We start from the raw sequence: 12698 nt of genomic DNA, 5'->3' as shown, positions 1-12698 counted from the left end.
CTTTAAATGTGCCAAAAATATATTAAGAAAAACAAATAAATCCCTAAAATCTCCAAAACAATTGAAAATGTTCCCAAATGTTTGATTTTGTGTTGTTTCCTGGAGGATAACAGCCATGCATTAATTGTCGCCTTTAACCCCAACTTCTACTTCTACTAAAAACATGCCGATTAATTTCTGAGACATTTTAAAGTTTGACGATTGAATGGAAACACGGCTAACGTTTTAAAAGTGGATTTAAGTCAAACTCACGGAGAGGAACTGAAGAGTCTGACCTCGGAGACGTTTGGTTTTCACGGAGGATCCGGAGTTTGTGTTTTTGGGAACGAAGCCCCGATGATGAAGATTTTGATGAAGAGGAGTCACGGTGAGAAGCAGCAAGGTAACAGGAAGTGACTCAGGCACTAACGTCGTTTTGTCTTTTACTCGTTTGCTAACGGGAATAAATAAACAAACTAAATGAGAGCGAAAGGTTTTAGAAAACGCTTTATTTTACTGGTCCGGTCATTTCCTGATAAAAACAGCTAAGAGTTATTTTATTTCCCATTGTACATGGCTTAGTTGAATACTCGATTCTGATTGGTCAATTCAGAACACGTGACACGTTGTCATTTTATTTCTGATTAATTTTCCATATTAGCTCGTTTGCTAACGGAAATACATTTCTTTTAAACATACAGGAACATCATTTAAAATATAATTTAATAATACTGTTTTACTTTTATTCAGGGATTTTTTATTTATTTCAGTTTATTTTCTATCAATTTTCTTTAAATAAAAAGAAAATCTCCATTTCAGCTGATTCAGATTGTTGAGAGGAGAGTCTCGTGGACTCAAAATGATGTTTGAAGAGTTTTTGGGGGAAAAGTCTCGAATTAAAATGCATTTATTTAATAATTTAACCCCAAAACAAACTCTTACTTGTTTTGGTATCAGGGGCGCCGCTTGCGAACAGGCAACTGCTTGGGGCCCCGGAGCAGAAGGGGGCCCCCAAAGACGGTAGATTGAGAAGGTCCACAGCAACGACAACATGAAACACCCTTTAATTTACTGCAACGACACGTCGGGACCCCCCCTCAAGGGGGCCCCATGCATAGCGCGCCGTAAAATGCTGCTTCTTATCTTAAGTTTCGTTGCCTTGCTCCGCTCTTGGGGGGGGGGGGGGGGGGCGCCACTGATGGTTCGAGGGGCCCCCAGTGGATGTTTGCCTAGGGCCCCCACCGACTCTAGAATCGCCACTGTTTGGGATCAAGCCTTTTTGTAGGGAGACAATAAATGGATTATAATGGTTTCATTCAAAGTTACGTGGCACTTTTATCCATTCATAACGTTAGTTTCCGTATTTCCCTGAAGCCATACTAACTTTAGACATTTTAAACACCAAATCAATAATCGATATTGAAAATAACCTTTTAGTTTCAGTCATTATTTTCTGCAGGAAGTCGTTACGGACCTTTAAAATAAAACATTTCAACCTTTATTTTTCACAGTGCTGCAAATATTAACAATAAATAAGTTAAATGTGAGTAAGGGGAGGGGACAGGAAACAGGAGACAGGAGACAGGAAGTGGACTCAGTGGCTCTTTGGCTTCGGGAGGCGGGACAAAGCGGGGGGCGCCGGTTTGACCTTTGATCCCGAAGAGGTGCTTGTTTTACTGGCGGTGAAAAGGTGGAGTTTAGAGGGTTGGGGGGGGCGGATCTGCTGCTTCCTGTCACATGACTCCTCCCTCCTCAGCGGGGGGGCGTGAGATATCTGTGACTGGAAACAAAAGAAAACAGAATTTAAATTGGAAGAAAAATTATTCATGTTTTCTTTTTATGGTTTATTTTTGAAGCACTTTGGAACAAAACGGGGATTTGAAAACGCTTAAAAAACATTAAAACGTGCAGAAAAAATGAAAATGAAAAAACATGAGAATAATATAAAAACAGTCATAAGAGTCAACAAAATGATAAATCAACAAAATCAGAACAAGAGAGATTATTGATGTGTTTCCTGAATCAGAGAGTGGACTAGAGCCGCTTTCACACCAAGTACTTTGCCGTACCTAGTCCCCGGTACTTAGTCCCCGGTACCTAGTCCCCGGTACTTAGTCCCCGGTACCTAGTCCCCGGTGCTTAGTCCCCGGTGCTTAGTCCCCGGTACTTAGTCGCCGGTACTTAGTCGCCGGTACTTAGTCCCCGGTACTTAGTCCCCCCGAACTCTTGAGGGAGGATTAGGCAAATGAAGCCGCTGACGTCACTTCTTCTTCTTCTGCTTTGGGTTTACTGGCAGGAACTGGAACAACTTCACGGCGTATACTGCCACCCGAAGTCCCGGGTAAATCGCCAGAAGCGCCGACACCTCCTCATCACTCCACCGCTCCCATGTTTTTTTTTGTGCAGCCATAAGTAGGAGTGCATACCGGTTCCCGGTATTACCGAAATACCGGTTACTGGCGGCTACGGTATACCGTACCGAAATCAGATCCGGTTTTCGATACTTTTTCCATATAAAGTTAGGCGTGATATGGGGTCTGTAACCACTGCCAGTCTGAATGGTGGGGTCTGTAACCACTGCCAGTCTGAATGGTGGGGTCTGTAACCACTGCCAGTCTGAATGGTGGGGTCTGTAACCACTGCCAGTCTGAATGGTGGGGTCTGTAACCACTGCAAGTCTGAATGGTGGTATCGGTATCGTAAAAAAGTCAACGATATGCATCCCTAGCCATAAGTTGGTCTCTCTCCGTTGGTGCGCTGGGCTAATGCTAATACTAATAATGCTAATGCGAGCAAATAAAATGGCGGCTTCACAAAACTTTTCAGAGTTTTACGGGGCGTGGTTTGCAATTCGCCCAGCCAATCAGAAATTGGAACCTTTTTCTTCCAGGAAACTACCGCCTCTCTAGCAGGCACTGAAAAAGGGTGAAAAGGTTTGCATCAGCGTTTTCGCCAGGGGGGCGTCTCCTTATTCAGCTCGGACCGCCCTGAACTCGAGCCGAGGGCGTCGAAAAAAATAAATAATTAGAGAGAAGATCGAGTTTTTATCGCTTGAAATGACAAAAAGGAAAAAGGACAAGGACATCCCTCTGTTGTTATTTTCGCCGCCAGCAAAGCGTGTTCCTGTGACGGAAAGTGTACTGCCAGCGAGCCTTGACGGGGGGTGCTAGTGGAGCGCGCGTGTGAACTGCGAGCGCCGGAGCCTCGCAGCGGCGAAACTGAGGCTCCGTGGTGAACTGTGGTAACATGAAGAGCCGTTTGGGAGCCGGCTCTTCTTAGCCGAGCCAAATGATCCAGAATTCCCATCACTAATACGTAAAGAGATAGTATCTATAAGGGACGGCTCAATTCAAAATTCAAGTCACGTGACACGACGTGACGTCACCCCCCCTCGTCTCTCCCGTTGTTGTGCTTAGTGCGTACGCATGGGTCAGAGTTTGCGTGGAGGACTGCACATTTTCCCGTCAAGTTAGTTTTTTATAAATCACAAACATTGCGTAGAAACTTGCGTACGCCATCTTTTGAGCATTTATAAATGAGGCCCCAGATATTTTTGGTGTGAACCCAAAATCCCAGGAACTATCGGATCTATTCCTGGGAAAAGCACTCCGGTGTGAAAGCGCCTTATGATGCATTATGCTTTTACTTTGAAACTGTATTTTTTTTTTTATGTCACAATTTCTTTATTTTCATGCTTTAACTTCAGCGAGAGAAACCCCGCTGGACACAACATGTAATACTAATATAATAATAAAAACATTAACAACTTCTGCTGCAGGAGTGAGTTTCCTGAATCAGAGAAGCTTTTATTTTGAAAATAAATAAAGTCACATTTCGATGATTTGAAACCCGACTGGACGGCAGACATAAATGATAAGAGAAACAATCAGCTTCATTGAGATGTAAATAAAAACACTTGATGCATGATGCTTTTATTTTGAAACATGTAGTTTTCATGCAACTGAAAATAAATCCGTTAGTTTTCTCAAATTAAACTTAAAAACATGTTTCTCTAAACTTTCTGAAATGAGCTTCTCTTTTCAAACAATCCTCACTTCAATCAATTCTTTCTTCTAAATATGTAGATTCTTCAAAACGAGTTAACAGAGCAGCAGCATTATATATATTTATATCATTATCGATATGTTGCAGCTGTGTCTGATGCATGTGTGCTTATTGGTTTCCTCTCTGTAGTCGTGCAGCTGCTGATAATCAGAAACAGCGTTCATTATCGATCAATAACTCAATAATCTGCAGCTGAAATGTTAGTCACGGTCTTATCTTTCGTCTCTTTGTTTTGCTCCTCTGGTGTTCTGCAGAATAACATGGAGAGTATCCTCAGGTGAGCACTGACCCCTGGTGGAGGCTGCTGGTACTGCAGGGACACTTTGTTTTAGAGTGCGTCAGAGACCTCATTAATAACAGATTCAACTGCAGGTGATATAACGACAAGCTAACACCTAGAAATACTTCATCACTGCTTAGTAACTGGACATCATCTTCATCATCATCTTCATCAGAAACACTGACTTTAAACACACAATGAGAAGCCGTGCAAACACAAGCAAGCTGCAGCATTCAAATAACAATATGATGAAAGAATATTCAGTACAAACACGGCTTTAACTATTTAATGAGGAAGAGGAGGAGGAGGAGGAGGAGGATGAGTGAGAAGAGAGAGGAGGAGGAAGAGAGAGGAGGAAGAGGAGGATGATGAAGATATAAAGGTCAGTGTTACCACGCTGTGTCACTGAAGTAAAGCACTAAGTGTTCCTCTCCTGATGGCAGCAGGGAGGACAAACACAGGTTAGGAGGAGGCAACTCAAACACACAGGAAGAGAGTTTGAAATGAGATTAAAGTCATTTTTTTGTGCAAATAATAGTTATTCTATTTGTTAGTAGCTGTAACGGGGAAATTATTTAAAACAGTGGTAAATAAGTTTGATGCACGTCAGCAGGGGGTCCAAACTACGGCCCGCGGACCATTTTGAATCGGCCCTCACTCAGCAAATTCAAAAAGTATAATGACTTAAAGTGGACCTATCATGCTATATTTGAAACATATATTGTAAGGCCATACCGATATAAAACATGTCTGTGAAGGTTTTTTTTCAAAATACCAAACAGATCATGCATTTTAGCCTCATTTCGCTCTACTTGCTCTTTTCCAGCCCTGTTTTAGCAAGGGCTGATTCAGTGAGAACAGCACCACCTACAGGCCTGGCATATGTACTACAGCGTCTCCAGCGCTTTCGAACGGCAATGGCCGTGGCTGTCTCCTCCTGATTGGTGGAGTTGGCCCAATAGCCGTAGCGCCACCGTCCTGACGTCAGGACAGTGTTCAAATCTGGATCAGTTTTTATCAGATCCGTTGCAGCCCCTTTTTTAGAGATTTGGGTATGGAGGAAAATAGAGAGGGTTGTGTTTTCTGACACTTGGTGAGTTCCCTGGAACACCGGGGACACATATTCATGTAGAAAAGACGTACACAAGTGCATTTTGCATGATAGGTCCCCTTTAAGTATAATAAACTTCTGCTTGTCTTAAATTGTACTTCTTAAATATATATATTACACAGTATTCATGTGTTCATAAGAGCCCACTTTTCAAATACATTCAGTCATTTAAAGTTAAAAACATGTTCTAACAAATCTAAGTTGATAAGAAAAAAGCCCAATAACTTATTCACATATCAACCTGAAATAAACCTTCATATTCCCTCATCATCATCAATCTGAAGCTCCTGTTTGAAGGAATGAGCTGCTCACAGAATAAAGTGAACCCTCTGGAGAGCTGTTTGCTTCTTACAGCATATTCAAGAATCAAGAATCATTGACCTCCATCTGATTGATTTAGCTAACTTATAACCTCTAGTGAGCGGCCCAGACCTTCGTATGTTTTTCTGTATGCGGCCCTCGGTGAAAACAGTTTGGACCCCCCTGCCTGGTCTACAGCGATGAAGAGGAGGAATAGGAGGTGAAGGGGTTTGGTTTGTGGAGGTCAATGGACTCACTTTTGGAGGCTCGGTGGGGGGGGATGCTCGGCTTCGGCCTCGCTCGGAAAGGTTTGGAGCGCTGATACTGCCAGGGGGGGGGAGAGGAAACAGGGAGGAAGAGCCTGAGGAGAGGAAGAGGAGGAGGAGGAGAGGAAGAGGAGAGGAAACAGGGAGGAAGAGGAAGAGGAGGAAGAGAGGATTGATAACACCAAGAGAAATCAGACTGAGGACAAACAGAGGGACGAGAGGAAGGGAAACTTCTAGAGACAACATGGAGCCAAAACCCATAAAAAAACTCTAATATATTCTGAGTCACAGAATCACTAGGAAAAACAGTGCTGCGTCCCCGGAGGACTTCTTTCACTGCGACACCGCTCCAGCGCCCTCCGACACTTTTTCAACGGTATTACAGTTTATGAAAAAGTCTTATGATACAGTAGAAAGTTCACGGTATTCGGTGTAAAGCGGTAAACCGGCCAGCACTGCTGGTATAGATTATTGAGTCATAGATGAGCCAGAAAAGAATCTCACATTTTCAAGAAGAAATGTTCTACGTTTATCGGAAACATCTTGAATATTCTCTGAGATTTTAAAGATCCTACAAATCTCAAAAACTGGAGGAAAAAAATCGAAATGTCAATATCTTCCAAAATCATAAAGTTACAAATGTGTGTGTGTGTGTGTGTGTGTGTGTGTGTGTGTGTGTGTGTGTGTGTGTGTGTGTGTGTGTGTGTCTCTCTCACAGGGTGTTCTCTCCATGGTGTCTGTGTGGTGACGCTCTCTCTCTCCGCTGAACTCGTCTGTGTGTGACGCTCCGTCTTCTCCCGGCAACAACACTCGCCGGTTACTATGGGAACCGTCTGCTGTCATGGAAACAAGGATGCTTGTTATAAAATACTCTATCAGGTCTATTAAAGGGGACAGTATGTAGTGTCTCTACTTTAAAGAGTCCTCTCCTGCTGATGTTCAGGTGTATATCAGTATGTAGTGTCTCTACTTTAAAGAGTCCTCTCCTGCTGATGTTCAGGTGTATATCAGTGTGTAGTGTCTCTACTTTAAAGAGTCCTCTCCTGCTGATGTTCAGGTGTATATCAGTATGTAGGGTCTCTACTTTAAAGAGTCCTCTCCTGCTGATGTTCAGGTGTATATCAGTGTGTAGTGTCTCTACTTTAAAGAGGTCCTCTCCTGCTGATGTTCAGGTGTAAATCAGTATGTGTGTCTCTACTTGTAAAGAGTCCCTCTGCCTGATGAATGTTCAGGTTTGTATTTATTTTAAAGGGGTTAATATTAATATTTTACCAGCTGCAGGGTGAGATGAGCGATGGTTCGATCTCTGCTCCTGCAAATGCCTCTGCTGAGGCTGCTGCACCGCCCTGAAGGCTAGCCTGCAGCCTGAACACACACACGACACACACACAAACACCAAAAGACACACACACCACACACACACACACACACACAACACACACACACACACACAACACACAGTCACACACACCACCACACACACACACACACACCACATACATCACACGACACACACACACAACACACATACACCAGACACACACACCACACCAAACACAGGCAACACCACACATCACAACAAGCACACACACACCACAGCACACACACACACACACACACACACACACACACACACACACACACCACACACAACACCCACCACACCACACAACACACACACAACAGCTGTGAGTCAACGCTCTAACCCTAAATGATGATCTTAATGTAGAAAGTCTGAATGAAACAGAATACCTGAGAGTCGGAGCTGGACTCGCTCTCAGGACTCAGAGTCTCTGTGGTCAGAGTGTCCTCGTCTGTGTCTTCCTCCTGAAAAACATCCACACACTGTTATTATAATAAACATTTGAATTCATAAAAATACAATCTGACGGTGTTCAGACTGTGAGCGAATTGAACTTTAATAAAAAGGATGGAAAAAGACCTGAATTTTCTCTGTTGTGGGAAAAAAATGGAAAAAAATACACAACTTTTTGAGCGAAATGTTTTATTTAGACCTAAAAAAATCTGACCTAGCTGAAAAATGTAAACACTTACTAAATACATTGTAGAAGACAACGAAAATAAGTTGTGTATTAGCCATAGACTGTATATATAAAGGTATTAGCATATCAATGTGGTCTCTTTGTGGTTATTTTGCATCCTTTCATAGTTATTGTGCATTTCTGTGATTGTTTTGCATCCATTTCTATATATTTTGTGTCTGCTTGTGGATGTTTTACATATTTTCGCATCTCCTCCTAGTCATGTTGTGTTCGTGTGTTGCGTGTAGCTTTGGGTTGTTTTTCTGTCAATTTTCAGTATGTTAGCGTCTCGTTTTGTTGTGGTCGTGTTGTGGTCGTGGTGTGGTCGTGGTGTGGTCGTGGTGTGGTCATGTGGTCATGGTGTGGTCATGGTGTGGTCATGGTGTGGTCATGTGGTCATGGTGTGGTCATGGTGTGGTCATGGTGTGGTCATGTGGTCATGGTGTGGTCATGGTGTGGTCATGTGATCATGGTGTGGTCATGGTGTGGTCATGGTGTGGTCATGTGATCATGGTGTGGTCATGGTGTGGTCATGTGATCATGGTGTGGTCATGGTGTGGTCATGGTGTGGTCATGGTGTGGTCATGTGATCATGGTGTGGTCATGGTGTGGTCATGGTGTGGTCATGTGATCATGGTGTGGTCATGGTGTGGTCATGTTGTGGTCATGTGTGGTCATGGTGTGGTCATGTTGTGGTCTGGTGTGGTCACGGTGTGGTCACGGTGTGGTCACGGTGTGGTCACGTTGTGGTCACGGTGTGGTCACGTGTGGTCACGGTGTGGTCACGTGTGGTCACGGTGTGGTCACGGTGTGGTCACGGTGTGGTCACGTTGTGGTCACGGTGTGGTCACGGTGTGGTCACGGTGTGGTCACGGTGTGGTCATGTGTGGTCACGTTGTGGTCACGGTGTGGTCACGGTGTGGTCACGGTGTGGTCACGGTGTGGTCACGTTGTGGTCACGGTGTGGTCACGTTGTGGTCACGGTGTGGTCACGGTGTGGTCACGGTGTGGTCACGGTGTGGTCACGGTGTGGTCACGGTGTGGTCACGGTGTGGTCACGGTGTGGTCACGTTGTGGTCACGGTGTGGTCACGTTGTGGTCACGTTGTGGTCACGGTGTGGTCACGGTGTGGTCACGGTGTGGTCACGTTGTGGTCATGTGTGGTCACGTTGTGGTCACGGTGTGGTCACGGTGTGGTCACGGTGTGGTCACGTTGTGGTCACGGTGTGGTCACGGTGTGGTCACGGTGTGGTCACGGTGTGGTCACGGTGTGGTCATGTTGTGGCGGTTGCATCTCTTTCTATTTCACTCGTTATTGTTGTTGTTTTCTCTCCTGTAGCTTCACCGACCTGCAGCAGCAACTTCTGCAGGAACTCCAGCTGAGATCTGACCGCTGAGCAGTCTTCAGCCAAGTCCTCCACATCTGGACCCAGATCAACAGGAGGACTGAGGAAGAGGAGGGGGAGGAGGAGATATAAAATAGGTAAATTATAAGATTGATTATTGAGAGAAAGGGTTTATTTTGGGACATGTGTTCAGAGTTTTTTTATGTTTTTCTTGCAAATGTATGATTTTATAAAATCACAGAATAATCCGGTTATTTTCTTGTAAACTTTACTATTTTAAATCTTGGAAGTTCTGGTATTTTTTGCCAAATATTACCCCGGAAATGATCTATTATTACCTACAATGATCCGAATACACCACGACATATTTCTCTATGGGAGGAGAGGATGTAATGTCAATTGGCACCAAGAAAAATCCAACTTTAAAAACTCAATAAATAAAGAGGATTGGCTTCCAGTGAAAAACTACCAGGAAATAATCTATAAAGAAAATGATTATTAAAGCTGGTGATCACACATGACAGTTGGCTTTAAATAAATACTAATATATTGAACAGTGAGCTGTGGTTTTAGTGCAGATTGATGCTAAATATGTTTTGAGTCACCTTGAGGAAGAAAAGTCCAGGATGAGGTCTCCGTCTGTCCTCTTGTTCCCCGGATCCTCCGTTAGCTTGTAGCTCTCCAGATCGCTGCAGCTCAATGGAAACGTTTGTTAGCATGACTTCTATTAACACTAACAGAAATTAAACATTTAGTTTATTCCTCTCTCTTACTGCACTGTTGCTTCATGAGCTAACATTTATGAGAAGCATACAATTAGAGCTGTGTGTGTATCTTTGACTTTTATACGATTCTAGGTGCATTTTATAATCTTTTTACCCATTTAATTTGACCACACAGATACAACCCATATAATGAACAATAAGGAATGTGTCAGGATGGGCCAGGAAACTAACAACAACAACATTAATTGCTTACAATAATTAGAGAACAAAATACAACAAGAAGCACAAAACAGGCAGAGAAGACAACCAATTATTAGACAACAATGACTACAAATGTATATATAAAATGGTTTTGATTGATGGTATTCTACCATAGAGTGCCACAGTGACGCATCCTAAAACCCGGAAGTAAGTTAGCATTTTACCACTTCCCTCGACAAAAAAGCAATGCAATTTCTCCATAGGATTTTGGAAAATAGCTCGAAGACATGTGGAGATTATCCGACTGAACAAAACATGATCTGTCTCTTAAATGTGTCTCAACCACAGACCTTATTTCCAGCTATTTTCCAAAATCCTATGGAGAAATTGCATTGCTTTTTTGTCGAGGGAACCGGAAGGAGTTTACTTCCGGGGTTTTAGGACGCGTCACTGTGGCACTCTATGTCCCTTAAACACAGTCCAGGCAATCTCTGGAAGGCATTATAGTGTTTTTGAGCAGTGTTGTTACTTCTCTAAATCCAAATCAGCTGGATTTGATCTAAATGAACCCAGAATAAAGATTAATAAGTGTGTTTTCTGACCTCTCGTTGTCGTTCCCCCAGCAGAGCTGCCTCATCCTCCACTGAGCCATGTGGGCCAACCCCTCTCCGTCTGCACACAGAGACACACTCTTTATTTACAGTAAAGAGATATATAATTAACACAAGAAATGTGATCAGAATAACAGGCTGACATTGTGGACTTCACTGAAATTAGCACTGTGTATTTAAATCCTTTTATCATCCTAATAGAATATAATACAGAAGGTGATAATCAGATTATAGCTAAACTGTTACTGTGAACTAAACGATAGCTAATCTGAATTTAACTGGTAGCTAAACTATAGTTTTGTATCTGTTCAAATAAACTGTGATAAACTGATAAAATGATAAACTAAACAGTTAGCTAACCTGAAAGCAGCTAAACTAAATTGTTGCCTAATATAAACCACATTATCTCAGACGATGAACTCAGTTCATGATAAACAGACTGTTTGAAATGCTAACTGTTAGCTAAACTAAAGTGAACTGTTAGCTAACCTGACTGAGACTATTTCAGTTAACTGATATATATTTACACACTCTTTAAGCTCATAACCTAAAAGTTTAGCTAACCTGAAACAACTCTCTATTGTAGCAGCTAAATATAACTGCTAGCTAACAAAACCAAGTCATCCAGCAGCTTGACTCAAATGTGTTCTAAGCTAAACAACGGCTAAGCTAAACTGTTAGCATCTTAACCAATTCGAATGGTTTAAGATGCTAACAATATCTGTTAGCTAACAAACTGTTTCAACTGCTGTTTAACTGCTTAGCTGATGCTTTATTTGTTTGTGTTTAAATGTTAGCTTAGCTGCCTGAAGATTGGTATTTCAAATAAAACTAACTTTTCCAACATCTATGAAACAACAGTTTTAGCTGCTAGCTAAACTGTGAGCTAACCTACATCTACATGTTTAAGCTAACAAACTGAACAGTTATTGCATCTCAAACAAACAGACAAACTATTCAAGCTACTTAACTGACATTAAAATAACCTGGATTACATTAGTTTAGCAGCTAAATATAACTGCTAGCTAACAAAACCAAGTCATTCTGCTGCTTAACTAAAGAAAATTCGAAGCTAAACGGCTAAGCTAAACTGTTAGCTTACCTGAATCGAATTGTTTAAGATGCTAAATATCTGTTAGCTTACATGCCTGGAGATTTGAAATAAAACAAACTGCTTTAACTGCCTATCTGATCATTAGTTTAGTTGCCTGAAGATTGTTATTTAAACTAAAACACTTTTTTTTTTTACAACTAAACAGTTTTAGCTGCTAAACTTAAATTGTTATCTTGCCTGAAATAAAGTGCTTAGGCTGCATTGATCTGTTAGATTACATGAACTGAAATGTTCAAACTTTTTAGATTCTTAACTAAACTGTTAGAAATTTGACCTGTTTTAGTTTCTAAATTGAACCCAAATTCTAAAAAACTAACTATTTTAGCTGCTAATTTGAGAATAGATTGCTCTGTCTGCTTTGGGTTATTTGCCTAATTTGACATTTATACAAAATAAAGCTGGTTTTGGTGGATTGTATCGTACATCACAGCTCTTAAATATTCTTTTTGGGGATCCATAATTGTACTTTATGTGACTTTATTAGATCTAAATGTACCGCTGCGCAGGGAGTGATCCTCCGGCAGATCTTCATCCAACATGAGGTCGTCATCGTCCAGATCACAAGATTCAAGGTTTTCCAAAACGTCCTGAAATAAAGAAAAATAGAGACTTGTATTTACTGTACTTTATTTATAAATGCGCTGTTCACCCAGCAGAC

At 42.0% G+C, this 12698-nt stretch overlaps 1 protein-coding gene across 1 annotated transcript in view; it reads right to left on the bottom strand.

Moving 5' to 3' along the window:
- Window positions 1-1454: 1454 nt before the first annotated feature.
- The window catches only part of LOC117489203 (serine-rich coiled-coil domain-containing protein 2-like), a 38483-nt gene continuing 27239 nt past the window's right edge, over window positions 1455-12698 (bottom strand). The window contains exons 6-13 of the mRNA XM_034138376.1: window positions 12537-12627; window positions 10918-10987; window positions 9995-10078; window positions 9393-9489; window positions 7712-7828; window positions 7274-7354; window positions 6718-6834; window positions 1455-1759 (exon numbers count right to left, since the gene is read on the bottom strand). Coding sequence (XP_033994267.1) covers window positions 1574-1759; window positions 6718-6834; window positions 7274-7354; window positions 7712-7828; window positions 9393-9489; window positions 9995-10078; window positions 10918-10987; window positions 12537-12627 — 843 coding nt within the window. The 3' untranslated portion in view covers window positions 1455-1573. The remainder of the gene's footprint in view (window positions 1760-6717; window positions 6835-7273; window positions 7355-7711; window positions 7829-9392; window positions 9490-9994; window positions 10079-10917; window positions 10988-12536; window positions 12628-12698) is intronic.

This window comes from Trematomus bernacchii, unplaced genomic scaffold (genome assembly GCF_902827165.1).
Source record: "Trematomus bernacchii unplaced genomic scaffold, fTreBer1.1, whole genome shotgun sequence".
Taxonomy (NCBI): domain Eukaryota; kingdom Metazoa; phylum Chordata; class Actinopteri; order Perciformes; family Nototheniidae; genus Trematomus; species Trematomus bernacchii.
This window is presented reverse-complemented; position numbering and strand designations above follow the sequence as displayed.